Source organism: Chiloscyllium punctatum, chromosome 15, assembly GCF_047496795.1.
Source record: "Chiloscyllium punctatum isolate Juve2018m chromosome 15, sChiPun1.3, whole genome shotgun sequence".
NCBI lineage: Eukaryota > Metazoa > Chordata > Chondrichthyes > Orectolobiformes > Hemiscylliidae > Chiloscyllium > Chiloscyllium punctatum.
The window spans coordinates 83,292,334-83,309,298 of NC_092753.1; the positions used below are offsets into that span (position 1 = coordinate 83,292,334).

At 36.2% G+C, this 16,965-nt stretch overlaps 1 protein-coding gene across 4 annotated transcripts in view; it reads right to left on the minus strand.

The window, feature by feature from the left end:
• The window catches only part of LOC140486469 (dual specificity tyrosine-phosphorylation-regulated kinase 1A), a 114,295-nt gene that overhangs the window by 5,179 nt on the left and 92,151 nt on the right, over positions 1–16,965 (minus strand). For 3 of the 4 annotated variants that reach the window (XM_072585677.1, XM_072585679.1, XM_072585678.1), the window contains 5 exons: positions 12,080–12,227; positions 9,892–10,178; positions 6,553–6,699; positions 4,372–4,551; positions 1,910–2,216 (listed from right to left, as the gene is read on the minus strand). In XM_072585677.1, the coding sequence (XP_072441778.1) occupies positions 1,910–2,216; positions 4,372–4,551; positions 6,553–6,699; positions 9,892–10,178; positions 12,080–12,227 (1,069 nt within the window). The remainder of the gene's footprint in view (positions 1–1,909; positions 2,217–4,371; positions 4,552–6,552; positions 6,700–9,891; positions 10,179–12,079; positions 12,228–16,965) is intronic. The other variant, XM_072585681.1, reaches the window with a different exon arrangement.

The window sequence follows — 16,965 nt, forward strand, 5'->3', positions numbered from 1 at the left end:
GATTTAAATAAGAATCCAAGCCCATATGGAAGACAAACTTCTCCAAACTTTAATGGAGTGTATATAGTGTCCCCCCTAGCAGGTTGCAGACAAGGTCGAAAATCCTTGAGCCCAGAGATCATAAAATTTCACTTAGAAAATTCAAGCCTAATTTTTAATCAATGCATTTTCAATTTTTTTGGCCTCCTTCTATCTGGCTCCAGTACAGTTTAGAAACAGACAGTGATTCCAGTAGTAACACTAAAACTTCAATTTTAATATGGATATTAGGAAATATCATTAATGTAGAACAGAAACACATTCATATCTCCTTAAAAACAATTCCTGTTACAGAGGCATAGTCCTAAATGATTTCTCATCATTTAAACATATACCAGCAATTTCAAAACTGCATTATGGACCCTTTGATAAGTAAAAACTATATATTTTTTATTCACAGGATGAGGGCATTACTGGCCAAGTGGCATTTATTGCTCATCCCTAATCGCCCAGAGGACAGTTAAGAGTCAACCACATTGCTGTAGATCTGGAGTCACTTGTAGGCCCGACCAGGTAAGAATGACAGTTACCTTCTCTAAAGGACATTAGGAAACCAGATGGATTTTTTTTCCCCCTTGACAATGGATTCACGGTCGTCATTAGACATGACAATTACAAATATTTATTGAATTCAAATTTCACCATCTGCCGTGGTAGGTTTTGAACCTTGGTTCCCAGACAGTCTAGTGATAATACCACTAGGCCACCACATATAGAAAACTCAATACATTTTGCATTAATACCACTTGTACATTTTTGTTCTTTTGAGAACATTTTTTGATCAATTTTATTTCATGATATTGGTTGATATATTTTTAAAAATCACTTCCATATTAAAAAAAGATAATCCTGAAATGTGGAAATGCTATGAATCTGATTTGACCACTTGTACCTCTGTTGATAATTTCAGAGGGTTTCACTAAGTCATGAGCACCTCAAACAGAATTAAACATAACAATGGATAATACAGCAAACTTGGTGCCCAACTTGTTGCATAAAGCGAAAAAGGATGAATTTAAGTGTAATTATGCATCTGGCTTATTCCAAATTGTACCATATTTTTCGCAGAAAGACATAAAACTAAAGATATATATAGTAGCATCACAGTTACCACGATTCTGGTGTGTGGGAAATGGGAATGTCGTATGCACTCTATGTCATCTGACTAAACATTAGTAGACTGGAACCTTCTAGCTTGATCTTGAATTTCTTATCTGTGCAGTTTGTGCATGTTTATTATCATCTTCCTTTATAAAATGTAAAAAAAAACCCTTACAAACCCATTTTTGAGTGTTAGATAGACAAAATTGCTCAATTTCATTTTTGACAACAGGGTACAATGTTATACAAACTTAAAATATTACCTCGGGATTAGCCCAGTTTTCAGGATTAACAAATAAAAGCAAAAAAAAGAGTTCGTGCAACTTCACTGTCTGACAAACCAACATTCCTACTCAGAAGATAGCCTGGGAATTAGATTCAAATCTCAAAAAACACATTAGCCTGATATTATATTCAATTGTCATATTGTTGCTCTTCTGAACTGAGCAATTAACATTTTACATCTGACCTTTTAGATATTCAAGGTTGAATATTTCACCTAAATTTTCTGGAATCAATAGCTCTCATCTTAAAAATTAACCTAATAACAATCACAGTTTCACGAAGACAATGTGATTGACTCTTAATTGCCCTAACGAGCCACTCAGCTCAAAAGCATTTAGGAATGAACAATAAGCGTTGGCATATCAGTGACACCCACATCCCATGTAAGGAAATATACATTACAAAGATGTTTCATACAATTAAACAACATATAAAGGAAAATACTGAATTAGTTTGCAGTCTCTAATATTTTGCAGATGCATACCTGAGCTCGAAGATGTGCTAGAAGAGGTGCCTGTAGACTGCGACTGTTCCATGGCTGGACTTGTTGATACACTGTTACTTGTGTTTGTCCCTTCATCTGCTGTCTTTTTGAAAAAGCTGTGTTGCAGTGCATAATAGGGAGCTATCCGTGTCTTCGGATCATAGTCTAACATCCTCAGAATCAGGTCCTTAAACTTCAGGTAATCTGCAACGGTATGACCAGACTCTCCAGCTCGCCGCCCACCAGGACCCCCAGTTTCAACACCAAGGATATTGTGAAGTTTTCGGCTTCCTGGTGGCTTATATTCCTGGAATAAAAAGGTATTGATTGTGACGAATTATACTTTAAATAAAACACTGCACTGGGCTAAAAACACTCATCATGCATATCCATATAAATCAACAGACCCCAAATCTTTGAGGGCTTCAGTAAGTCATCAGCACTCAAACAGAATTCAATTTAATTATGGACGATGCAGCAAACTTGGACCCCAACATAATACATTAAATGAAGGAGAATGCAGTAATAATTGTAATTATACAGTGGCTTGATCCAGATTTCTATCAGAGTTTGCAGGAAAGCAACAAGCTGAAGTTACATACTTGCCAAAGCAAAGAAAGAAGGACTTTAGAATCTGTTTGTCACTCTGGATCACATTCATACCTTTGACCGTTATAGCAATACTGGCAGAAGGCCAGAGAGGTGAAGAGGATAGGTCATCAGAAACATTCAGAGAGGTGGCAGATAGATTTTTGAAATATAGAGAATTTCAGAGCAATGATGAGCTAACAAGACAGACCAGTTGAGAATTGGGATGGATCAACCAGGATCTTCTGAAATGGTGAGGCAGGCATAAAGGCTGAATGGCCTCCTCCTGCTCCTATTTCTTGAGTTACTCTATACTATATATAAAATAATTAACTGAATTCTCACTACTCATTTCTACAAATTTCCACACATATCAGACTCTATCCATATATACAGTCTCTGAAATAGATAAATTCCAACCATTCACGACTGGCTGGGAGAATAAATTATTTCACATCACAGTTTTATGAGTATCTCCTTATTCTATGTGTCCTCCAGATTGAAAGTCCCCAAAGACTGGAATGATCACCTTAACATTTCCCGTCAAGCTCGCGCAGAAACTTGTACAAATAAAATTATTTTGAAAACAAACTTAATGGATTAAAACAAATTCAAAAATCTTGTGCGAGGGTAAATATAGGTAATTATTTCTTTGTTCAGTATATAACTTCCAACCAGTAATTCAGAAGTCTCCGATTTCTAGATTTCTTCCAATCAGTAAATGAGATCCTGGATCTTGACTTTTCCCTCTTTCATGGAAATAAAACCACTACATTTTGGAACAAAAAATTAACTCTAGGATCACGCTCTGAAATATTTACAAATACTGGTCTTATAAATAACATCAATGAGAAGCAAATTACAACTGATTGAGAGTTAGCATGGAAATCCTGCTGTAACTAAAGACAAATTCAAATGGCACAATTTTACATGTAAGCTAGGATTAGTGGTATTATGTTAAGTATGCTGCAGGCTTTCCCAAGATCCGCCTACTTTAGATGGTTTTGGCAGGTTGTTCACAATATATTCATCAGCATTCAAGAGTTCACCAGAGGAGGGCAGAAAGCACAAAATTGCACTTTGCAAGTACACTTCAGTTACCACAAGCAACAGCAACATTTTTTTCAAACAACAATGTACAATTTCATTCATGAGATGCTTGTCTATTCACTATAAACATTACAACTACAATCCTTAAACTGACATTTTCTGAATGCTTTCCTCCACAAGTATATCAGTATTATGAATATGAGGATCGCTGAGGCAACAATGACAAAAAATTGCTTTGCTACTTCCATCATTTAGATAGGCACATTACCTTGGCATTATGGTAGATAATAATATTGGCAAAACCCCATTGGTACAAGCAAACTCATTTCCATTGCTAAAGCAGTGCAAAAACAAAGAAAATCCAACTTCTCATTTTCAATAACTTCCTACACAGAAGCGTGCATTGTAATCTACTGCTACAAAAATACTTCTGGACTGTAATCTTAGGGGTGAGTTGAGAACTATCAATGTATTATATAAAACAATCTTGGTCATGAACAGCTACTCAGTTTCACTGTCATCTGCAGCCAATAAGCAAACCTGACGGGAAACATCAATGTTAATTTTGTTTTATTCATACTTTTTAAATGTATTATGAAGTGAAACACTAACACTTGCATAACATGCACTATAAACTTTTGGAGGTTTTGCTAAACCAGTTCTGGAAGTGGCTGGATTGGTGATCATGAAACTAACAATTCAGTTTATTACACTCTCCTCTCATAAGAATGCAGGCAATGCACACAAAACAATTAAAATGCCAGTAACCCCATTCCCACTACATATAACTATAAATTATATTTCAAATAAGTTCAAGTCCTTACTGTGTTTCCAATTTTTTTTATGTTACTCTTGATATTCACCCTCTTGCCATCTTTGGTCTTCTTCACTGTCCATGAGGCATCAGGCAACTTCTCAAAGAATTTCCTTGCTTTGGGAGCCTGATCTAGAATATGAGATGGAGGGATACCGAGAACCTCTACAATTTTATTCATCTGGTCCACCTAAGGAGGAATCATACAGAACAAGGATTGATAAAGTCAAGAGACATAAACCGGGTCATATGTGAACAAGCCAAAAAGAGTTTGTGTGGTAAGTCACAGCTTTGTTTTAGTTAATTGTTAGTTAGTTGAGGCAGCTCACCTTAACTTGACTAGGAAATAAGAAGTTACCATTCTCATTAGAAAGTGCATAATACTTTGTGCACACACAGGAGCTGATGCTAAATTCAATTCTGGAACATTGTCTTTCGCCCAAAATATTAAGTGGAAATGGAACTTCAGAAGTAACACTCAGCATAACTTAATCCACTCAACATTTTGGCCAATGACATTAAACTTGGATTAATAATGCTCTCAAAAACAAGCATATATTCACAAACTTCTTACTAAATATCAGTATTGCTCAGTATTTTAGTTTTACTTGAATACCTGGGCAACCCTCTCAATTTATAGCATTTCAATTGGAAAGCAAACTAAAATCCTACAATAACAACCTCAAACAAAGTCAAATTCTTCAGTGTTGCATAAGTTAACAAATAGTCCCATTACAGAAAGATCCACTTCTTGGATAATTCATAATCAACTTGTTCAGTTGTATTTCCAAAATATTAGCAAATATTTTGATGGTTTTCTTGGCTCTTCCAGGCACAATTACTACAGCATGTGTTTATAATGAAAAGCATCTCTCTAAAACACATCAATGATGAAACATCAAATACTTAACATTTCAGCATTATAAGACAAGAGTTTTGTCCATCAAGTCTTTTAAAAAGTTTCAAATTCGTTCACAGGATGAACACTTCACTTACTGCCTATCCTTAATTGCCCAGAGGGCAGTTAAGAGTCAAACACATTGCTGTGGGTCTGGTGTCACATGTAGGCCCGACCAGGTAAGGATGGCAGTTTCCTTCCCTTAAGGACATTAGAGAACCAGATAATATATTTTAAATGTGCATACATGAAAAGTACTCTCAGTAGATCTTTTCAAAACTTTGGTGGGAACAGACATAAATGAGTTCAAAGGGAAACTGGACAGATATTTGAGCAAAGTAAACCTACAAAACTATAGGGACAGTGCAATGGAATGGAACTGATTAAAATCGCTTTAAAGAATGCTGCCATGGACTCAATGGGCTGGATGTTTTTCTCCTGTGCCATTATGACTGTATGGGACTTATCACTTCTGCTCATTACATCAGAGTACTGCAGGTTTACAATATACTACAAGGGTGCTGCACAGCTGATTAACACTAAAGAAGCAACAATATTTTGTACAATTAATAAAGGATAATACTTTCAAATAAAGTTAACAGTGTTACAAAGAATATACAGATTTAAAAGCAAACAACAAAGATGGTATTTCTGAACCAGAGAATAAAATCAGTATATGCTTTTCAAAGTATGGGCTGTTCTTATAAGGAACAACAGCATTAAAAAAAAACACCACTTTCTAGCCCCCTCCTTCAGCTCTGAAGAAGTCATAACTGACCCAAAACGTTAACCTTGTTTGTCTCTCCAAAAATGCAGCTAGGTTTGCTGAATTTCTCCAGCATTTTCTGTTTTTATTCCGGATTTCCAGCACCAACAGTATTTTACTATCAATATCCTGACAAGGTAGATGTAACAAGGATACTTTTTTTGGGGGAGAATTTAGGACACTGCCTGACAATCAGCAGTAGTCCATTTAAAACAGATGTTGGGTGGATTATTTCCTTTGAGACGATTCTCAGCCTTTAGACCTCTCTCCCATAAAATGTGGCAGAAGCATTGAATATTTTGAAGGTAGAAATGGAAAGTTTCTTGGTAAGAAAAAAAAGAATGCGAGGTGGGGAGGGAGCATGGAGAGGTTGGCAAGACTTTGGATTTGACGTTCTGGTCAGATCAGCTATGATTATATTAAATTGCAAAACAGGCTAGAGGGATGAACTGGACAATTTCTGATCGCTTTCATATTCAGATGCTCTGGTTAAAGAGTCCAAATTTCTCACAAAAACATCTTCCTACCTCATTAGCTCCACTGAAGAGTGGCTCTCCGGTATGCATCTCCACCAGGATACAGCCTAGTGACCACATGTCAATAGCTAGATCGTAGGGCATTCCCAGCAGCACCTCTGGTGAACGGTAAAATCGACTCTGAATATACTGGTATATCTAGAAGGTAGAAAAACCAGTTAAAACTGGAATTACTGAATGTGGCATTATAATTCATGACTTGTTACTGTCAAAATTGTATTACTTGTCCAAAACTGAAAATTGTTTAAAGTCAATTCATCTCCTTTCACTAATTGTAAAGATACCTCCTCACATCTATTCGAGGTAAATTTGAGCAAAAATAGCAGAAACAAGTTTAATTTGTCAAAGTACAACACAGGACAGAAAATTCATAGTTGTGCGTAAACTCTGGTCAATCATTGTGACGCTGAATGTTAAGATCTGAACACAAAAAGTAGCCAGTTTAACTTATGCAATAAACTTGAATTAGTACATAGCTTTAAAATATTTGAAGCATTTCAACCTCTATCTATGGACAAAATGGCCATAAGCTTTTGGCATAAATGGATTTTATCTTGAGCATGCCAGCAATGTTTTCTGCAAGATTTCTGATCATTTTATACTCCATGTTATAGCAACAAGATGGCGAAGAAATAATTACTTTCTTAGACTTACAAATTTTTGTCATACAAATTTGCTATACTGATTGTAATAATGAATGTGTTGTAAACACATTTCCAATTGTTTGTTCTGATCAGATGATCAAAATGCAACCTAAAGAATTTGAAGTTTACATTTCTATCAAAAGATTATTTATACAACAGAATCAAGATCATCTACTGCCATCCAATTGCATCAATGCCCTCAACTACACTGAACAAAACCTGTTCAACCCAGTACATTATTGGGTACTTATCCTCAATCTTCCACTGAGTTCAGTTGGCTCAGCCACTCAATCCATATCCAATGGCAGATTCTGACCATCCAACTTCACCTCATACGGATTAAACATACACACTCACGCCCTCTTTCACCTGGCACAGTTTGCAAATTTTTCTGAATGACTACCATTGATCCTCTTGAAACTTATCTTAAACTCTTTTGTTCACTGCTCTACCTCAAAAATTGCCTCCTTCCCCAGTCACTTAACAAGTTATGGCTTGCAATTATACTCTCATCTCTTCCTCTGTATTTTCCTTCCTATCCACTTTATTTGAAGTGCTTTGGTTATTATCGCAAACACCACCTGAGATAAATAGAACCATGGCTCCATTTATTTTGGATGCTGCTTAATTTTTGGCTCGATCCAAGAAAAAAAAGATGCAATATCGAGACATGCACAATTCTGAGGAGACTTGATGCAGAGAGATTGTCTCTATACTTGTGGGATGTAACATATGGGAGAAAACAGCGTTAGGAAAAGGGCCAATAACTTATACTGCAATGAAAAATTATTTCGCTCAAAGGGTTGTGAATCTAGTCAAGGGGATTATGGATGCGCCATCAGTGAGTACATTTAAGCTCAGATAAAGATTTTTGGTCTCTCCGGCAATCAACTGATAAGGAAAGGACTGAGGAAGGTGAAGGCAGGACCAAGAGCAGGCATGATCAAATTCAATGGCAGAGCATGCTCTTGGGTCATAAGATGATCTCTTGCTCTTTTGGTCAACTGACTGCTCCATTATAGCCTCAGTCCAGTTTACTGTTCGCTTTTCTGGCTTAATTTACAATTCAATCAATACAGGCATTACTTTGAAGTCAATCATTTCTCCTTTGAGTATATCGGTTATTTGACTTTACACAATTAATACATCCTGAAACTGACTCCACTTCTCTTGTCGACATGATATTCTTATAGCAATATTATAGGAGTGTAAAGTAAATTCCCAAACTGAGAGGAGACTAGTTCTAGATTTTCCCTTTCCTCCACTGGTCCAAAAAGCATCTCTGATAAAGACCTGCATGAACCAGAAATTCTTGCAGGTGAATAACAGAAAATGTGAAACCATGTTCTATAGTCCAGAGACGCTGAAATACTGACAAGAGCTGAAAACTAACTCAGCAGACATCTCAAACAATTTGGAAGTATAGCACTATGACATCCTGCTCAGAGTTTTGTTTCCTCCCTAACATGTCATCAAAGTCATTATTACCTTTACAGTAACATACTTCGCTACTTCATTTGTCCAATTCTATCATTTTACACAGTCATACCAAGGGGTCATCTTGGTCTTCGATATGCTTGTCTACCTATATATGCAGACTGGAGCTAGCATACTCATCCAGAATAACTGCCACACCATCACATGTATCCTTCCCAAACTAAGGTTGACTCACTTCCAACAACTCAGTTTCACAATTCTCACCCTGTTCTAAACCACTTTGCACTTTTCCCCTTCCTGAATTCCCTTGCCTTAACATAATCGAGTATTCTTCAGTCTTCCAGCACGAGACTTGTTTCACTTTCTCTGTTCCCTAAACGGTATCCTAAGTTTCTGCCCCTTGAAATACATACTGTGGTATCGGATTCCAAAAAAAAAACTTGTCAAAATTCTGCACTTGAACTGTGGCCTTGGTTCCCACTTGCAATGTCTTTATCCTACAACTTTATGATATGTTCCCTTGCTGCTACTTTCAAAAATGATATGAGACTTCATGATTGAGGAACATTCTTCAAATTGAAGTTTTTGACATCATGTTGTTTTCACAATCTCTAAAACAACTTTACATCAACTTGAAGTGTTCCACAAATCATTTTTACGCAAAGCAGTCCCAGTATAGGAGACATAATTCAAACTCCTCCTTTCATTTTGCTTGTTTTCAAAAACCAACAAGTATGTAAACAAACTGCATGCCAGAGAAACTGAAATTATGTCCCTTGGATCAGATTGAGATTGAAGTTTTACTTTAAACAACACACAAGCACAAATGGGAGTGACAATTCTTTGACATACAAAAAGCTTTTCTTTTTCTCGCTGCTGCATTTCCAAGCTCTTTCTAAAAAAAACTAAAAGCAGTTTCATTTAAAAAAGGCATTAAATCTCAAATTCGCTGGAAATAAGTTACTTTCTTCTGCGTACTGTGGTACCTACAGTAATGACAACAGTGTGGGTTCAATTCCCACACAGTCGGAGGTCACCCTAAAAGATTCTTCTCAAACTCTACCCTCTTGCCAGGGTATGCTGATCTTTAATTTAAACTATCAACTGTCTCACTTTTACCTTTACAGCATTTACATTTATTTTTCAAAAGCTTACAGTTGTTCCTTTCTTTAAAATACAAGTTTCCCAAAATTCAAAACTAACCTAAGGAACAAAGTGCACAGTCACAGAAATAAATAACAACCCATACCCTCTGTCCAAGCTGGCAGGAGCTGCCAAAGTCAACTATTTTGATAGCACTCCGTTTGGGATTACACAGCAATATGTTTTCAGGTTTTAGGTCACAATGGATAATGCTGAGCTCTGGCGTAGCAAGGAAGAGCAGAGCAGTGCACATCTGCTGTGCAAATTTCCGCGTAAGGTTCAAAGAAACACCTCGAAAATTGGTATTGCGCAGCAGGTCATATAAGTTGTAGGACAGCATCTCGAAGACAAGGCAGAGGTGATTTCGAAACATAAAGTGTCGTTTCAGATGAACTGCAGAGGAAGGAATAAAGCATATTTTAAAGTTTAACATTTATCGCTGCTGTAACTATTCCGAAGCACGCTAATTATGTAATATCCAATTACTGATTATCAGTAGCTTCTACCGGCATTTTGTATTAACAATTGGATATGGGAGAATTTTACAAAATAGAGAGTTTCTTAAACAAATAAACTATTTCTTCTAAGGTCATTAACCTGACACATTTGTGACTTCTCTCTATCCAGATGCTGAGGTGTTTGATTGTCACAATACATCATATTTGACAACCGGGTTGGAAATTTTATTTTCAATTTTGCTCCTATATTTGGAGCTAACCCAGACAGTGATAATGGTCAAGTTATACCCAACAAAATAATTAGAAAAATAGTTAAAATGTTTCCTCAAAGTATATGTCGACTCATACAACTAGGGAAACAAAGACAAATGCAATATGTGAATTGAACGTTACACTTCTTTTAAAGTGAGAAGAAATATTCAGGCTTAACCATGAATAAGAACTGATTGAAAATTCAATGAAACTTGTCAGTATTCAAACTGACAGATCAAGCCTGAAATGGTGCTTCAAAAGCTGATTTCTTTAGCCCACAATGAACAGTTTCCCCATACATGCAGCTAGAAAATCATGTGCAACATACTGTGGAACATTGTACTTAATTCTCACATCAGTGTTAAGGCATGGTTCTATTTTCAAAGTATTCCAAGTTGTCATATTTCATTACAATATTCTCACAGTCTAATGAGAGATGCTCATCCAAATTAAATTTGATAAAAAACTAAAGTTTTGCCACGTTTATTTCTAAAAACTTGGATTTAACAAATTACTTTAGCTGACAGGCTGCCAAAGATGCACATTAGGAAGGTATTAGGTATAAATTCAATTTTAGTCATACCATTTTGTTTTTAAAATAAGTGTCCCCCCCGAACAGTGTAACACACACTAAATTAAATAATATTGTAACTAAACCACATAAATAGTTGAATATATTGCCATAAACATTTTAAAAAACACTTCTACTTGCTGAATCATTCCTTTTAAATTTTTTTTGTCATTTTATCTTAATTTTAAATTCACTTTCATGTTATTCCATGGAACGAAATCTACCAAACTTGGCACAAATGGACACATATCCTATTTTCCTCTTGACTTCTGCCATTCGTACAGATAGAAGCAATATTTAAAATTTGTTTCCAACTGGCTGCCACCTTTGAAATAGTTTCCAGTCAGTCAAGAACAAAACATAAAAGTGACTATGTAAAGAATGGCTACAATGTAACTCAATCTAAAGAAGATTTTCCTTTCAAAAAGGACAACCTAAACAAGAATCTAATGACATTACTTACTAACGGAACAAATTTACTCAAATTGGTCATCAGAACTGAATTTAATCTTGGACTGTTTGTCAAGTTGAAAGTTAGAGCAATCGGCTGGACAAACTTCCACAAAGCCACATGACTGTTATCTTTAGGAAGTGCCAATCTTAAATTCACTAAGGATTAAACTAGGAACTTGCTGGAAACCATAACCTTAGCCATTTGAATCTAACTTAGATAAACTAATGTTTATTACTCTCATTTCTACACAGCAAGATTTCTTGACTACAACTGGAAAGTAAATTAAGTTTCAAGTCAAAGGGAACTAATTTTAAAAGCAATTATTAAATGGAAAACATCAAGTAAAAACATACAATTTGTAATACCAAGGCAACTAAATCTAGAAGCTTTTATTAAATTTCATTCGCTTACATTTTCAATTGAGTTTGGTATTCATAATTAAGCTGTTATAAATGATATATCAAAACAAAACGTGTCAAACACTGCACTGCATTTATCCATGCAAGATAAAGTACAGATTAATTGGCAATAAATTTACAGCAAAACAGTTAGTCAATACCTATGTAGTACTTCATCTCAGTATCATGTTTGTTCATTAGCTCAAGCAGCCGAACTTCAATCTGTGCCTGATTTAGAAACGCTTTCTTGTTTTTGATGATCTTTATTGCTACCCATTCCTGTTCCACTCGATCATATGCTTTAACAACCTAGGACCAAAAGAAAAGTTAAATTTTCGAGACAGAACTGCTAGCAGAAAATGTTATATTCAACATTAATAATCTGACTGAACACAAGAAATGTCCAGATGAAACAGAACTCCATCCAACGCACTCGTAGACTGAACAATAATGGCTTTCAATAGATTATTTCTCAAACATTCAACCATAGCTGCTTAAGTGACTATAATGATGATTATTTTATTTTTCAAATGAAATATGCAATATTGAGCAGGAAAATAAATGATACTTGGTTATACCATCTCCATGTAACTAAGCAACAATGTTGAAATTTATAGATACCAAACAATGAATTTCAGTGATTTTCCACATCAAACATATTTATTCGAAGAACAGCGCGTAGTTTAAGTTGTTGCGGCAGTATAAAAGGTTTTCATTGTATTTTATTTTTCTCATTGTAAAATATGCAATGATAAAATCAATTATTCAATCAAATTAGTGACAAAGGGAGCTCCTTTTATTTTGAGGAAATACATGGTCAAAATCTTTTGTTGAGCACAAAACGATCATTTTAGTTCATTAGGTTGAAAATTTCTGAACTGAAAAAAATCAGAAATTAACAAATAGGCAAGATGTCTTTTTATTGTGGTTGCAAAGTCTCTTACTCTGAAGTGAAACAGTTTCAAAGCTGACGAGAGAGAGCATGCAAAAACTGCGTAACTCATCTGTCAACAACTAACTAAAGAATTATTTCCTTACACTCTTTTTTTGGCTGCCTATTTCATATCTATGACTTCTGGTTACTGATCCAATTGCCAGCAGAAATGGCTTCTCCTCACTTGTATTACCATAACTTTGCATAATTTTAACAGCTCTCCCTGACTTTGTGTTCAAAGATTCTTAGTTCCTCCAATTTTGCCACAGTTGTGCACCAACCTGATAAACCTCTTCTACACTTGCTTTAGGGCCTTCAAATCATTCCTAAAAAGGTTATGCTCATAGCTGAACAATATTCCAGTTAAGAACTAACCTGAGATTTGTAAAGATTTACACGATTTTCTCGTTTTTGTTTTCCAATACCTCTACTTATGATAGCATACCCCATATGCTTTTAAGTGCCCTATGACCTTGAAGGATGTGTGAATATTTGTAAACCGAGTTCATTAAATAATACTGAAGGAAAACTAATGACTAAATTAAACAAGGTCTGTTACCAATACTCAATTTTCAATATTCATCAATAAAATTTGGAAACAAGTGAAATCAAATCCAGATATGAAGGCCTCAATTTTCTACATCAGGCCTGTTGGTACATGATGGATGTTAAATTACAAATTAACGCAGGGAGAAAAACAAGGCTAAGTTACTCGAATATGTCCAATTTCCATGTGGTTCAGGCCCAACATCTGAAACAGTATCAGCCTGTCAAGTACAGGTATTTTAAATATAAGACAAGTGAAAGAACAGAAAGAAAACAGAGGGGTAACTAAATCATTTATGCTGGATTTTTGATTTGAACTACTGGCATATGGATTGTGTATCTAAAAGGGTTTAATGATTAACTTTTAAATATTGAGTACAGCCATGGTGATTTTTTAAAAAAATAAGCTGAGGAAGGTGATTTGGGGAAGCTAATAGTAATTGTTTACAATTAAACAAAAGTAAACTGTGCAGTGCATTAGGTTTAAGGGAAATACTCATAGCCTGGGAAGAAAAGGTTTGTAGTTGCAATTTGGGGTAGCCGCAGAAGTTTTGACTGAAGTTGAACACGTAATACAGTCGCTCCCGAGAAAGACAGTTGTTCTGATGGCTAAGAAAGGGATTACCTCAGTATAAGAGGTTGGGTTCCGAAGTTTCAGACCAGTATATTTGGTTAAAACCATGCACGGGATACTTGAAGTGGAGGAAATCTAAACTCCCATTATACAAAAGATCTATGGAAGAAGCTACCAGATTTTCAAGATAGAACACCAAAGCCACAGTTAAATTAAGCCTCACAGATGTGAAATAGGAGAGAATTGTCTTGGTGAGAGTATTCAGAGCAGGTTTTTGGGATTACTGGGATTGTATTTTACTGTGCACATCAAGATCTTTGCTATTTTTAGTTTTATCTTCATTTACTCTATGTTATGATCTTATTTTATTCATAAAACCTGAAACCATAGCATTGTATGTTTGTTTTCCAGTGAAACACCACTTTGGTTGCTAAAACCAAAAGAAACAAATCAGCCAGATTTCAGTCTGAGTTCTGACTTGTCCAGTAATAACAGGAGCTAGATCATAACAAAAGGACCTGCACTTAGTCCAGGCAGAGAGAAAATAAATGCCAGAGTAAGAATTTTAAATTTGTGAAAAAGGTGATCAAAGTATTGTTATATAATGCAATTTACAATGTAATTGGATCTACAACTTAAGCACAATTTTGCAAAGTAAAAGACATGGCTCAACATTCAAAATAAGCAGCAAAGGGTGAATCAGCCCATAAAACACCACCTGTAGCTTCCAAAAATGTTACAATGGGGCAATTTTCATGAACTAGTCATCGATATCGGAGTTCCATGGAGTATGAGACACTACCCTCCCTGGCAACTCAAATTTACTGAGCGCACAAGGGCATAAAAGCATTTGATTTAAATGAAGCAACACCAAAACAGAAATTTGAGAGGTGCTGCTCCTCGGGTGTTTCTAATGATGCTGCTATAACACTTCCATTCAAAAACTCTCTTTACTGTGCCTTGAAGGAGAGAAGTTATGTGCGAAAATGAGCACATGAGAGTGGGGAATGGATCCAGTACAAGCACAGAGACTCTGGTTAATGCAGAGAGAGGGGCATTCAGTCAGTCATAACAGGTAGATGGAATTAGTTTAGAATGGCATCATAGCTAGCACGAACATGGCAGGCTGAAGGACCTGCTTTTATGCTGTACCATTCTATGAGAGCCAAAAATGCTGCAAGACAGAGGTAGATGGGAAGGAATAAGGGAGGGAAACAGACAGAAGAAAAAAAAATAAATGGAGAGGCAGGAAGAGAGATTTGGGAAGAGGAAGACACCTCACAGGGCACGAGAGAGGGTGTAAGCAAAGAGCAACGCTGTTCACTTTCATATTTACAGCTTACTTGGCCGATTTGTATTAATGTTGCCCCAAGTCTCTCTGAAAAGGTTTTTGAAGGAAAGGTTAAGGTCCTTCTAAGTTTAGAAACTACTGCTGGTACAGCAGCTAAACAACAAAAGTTTAACCCTTTCTAATAATTTTGAATACTTTCACATTTATCTATGCCCAAAAAAGGTGTTTTGGGAGTAAAATCATTTTTTAATATTTGTTTACAGGGTATGAGCATTGCTAGCTTGGCAAGTGCTTATTATCCAGAAGGCAGTTAAAAGTAACAATGTTGCTGAGGGATCTAGTGAAACAGATGGGTTTTTCTGACAATTGACAATGGTTTCATGGTCAGTAGACTGTTAATTACAGATTTTTTTAAAAATGACTTCAAATTCTACCATCTGCCATGGCAGGATTCTAACCTGGGTTCCCAGAATATTACTTGGATCTCTGGATTAATAGTTAAGTGACAGCACCAGGAGGATGTTGCGTGAAGTGGCAAGATCAGGGTAACAGGATAAAAAAACTACCACATGGGAAAATTCAGTTGACTGCCTTCAGTTTTTTTTCCAACTTGTATAAGTGTTTGTCTTAATAAATCCTTGCTTTTAAGATGTCAATGTGTGTATTTTCTATGTTAAAGTTCTGACATGTGGGAGAGGTTGGGAACCAGTTGATCCAGAAGAACTTAACTCACTAGCTTCAAGATTGCTTTAGTGTTGGTCAATGGAAAATAACGAGAAAATGGGTAGATGTGGTGTGTACGCAAGCAGGGATTTGTGTTTGGTGTGGGTGGGTTTGGGGTGGCAGTGTATATCAGGTGAGGAGGAAGTAAATGAAGGAAAACTGTTCCATTGCTTTGCTTCTACAGCTCTGTGGCAAGGAGTCTCAAAGACTCTCAAACCTCAGAAGAAATCACAGCTCATCTAAGTCCTAAACTGGCAGCCTTTTATTCTAAGATATACGCTCTGGTCCGAGAGGGGAAACAACCCTCAGCATTTCCCTGTCAAGTCTCTTAAGAATCCTGCATGTTTCAATGGGATCACCTCTCATTCTTAGATAGAGACCCAACCTGCTTAGCCTTTGCTCATGAGACAATCTCTCTATACCAGGGACCATCCTAGTGAACCTTCTCTGAACGACATCAAAGGAGTGATATCTTTCCTTAAATAATGGACCAACACTGATCTTAATTCTCCAGATGTGGTCTTACCAACCACCTTTACAGTTGTAGCAAGGTATCCCTACTCTAAACTCCAACCCCCTTCAAATAAGAAACAACATTCCATTAACTATCGGCTGCACCTGCATGCTAGCTTTTTGTGTTCTATGCACAAGCACCTCAAAGTCCCTTTGTATTATAATCTAAAGTCATTCTCCATTTAAAGAATACTGCCCTTCCAAAATGAACAAGTTCACATTTTTCCACATTCTCCTCCATTTACCAACTTTTTGTCCACTTACTTAACCTATCAATATCTCAGTCAACATTTTGTATCTCTCACAACTTGCCTTTCAATCTATATTTACCTAATTTGCAAAACTGGCTACTGTACATTTGCTTGCTTCCTGTAGATCATTTAAACTCCTGTGGCAGTCCACCGATTACAGGTAGGAGACAGTGAGGTCTGCAGTTGCTGGAGATTAGAGTTGAGTGTGTGTTGCT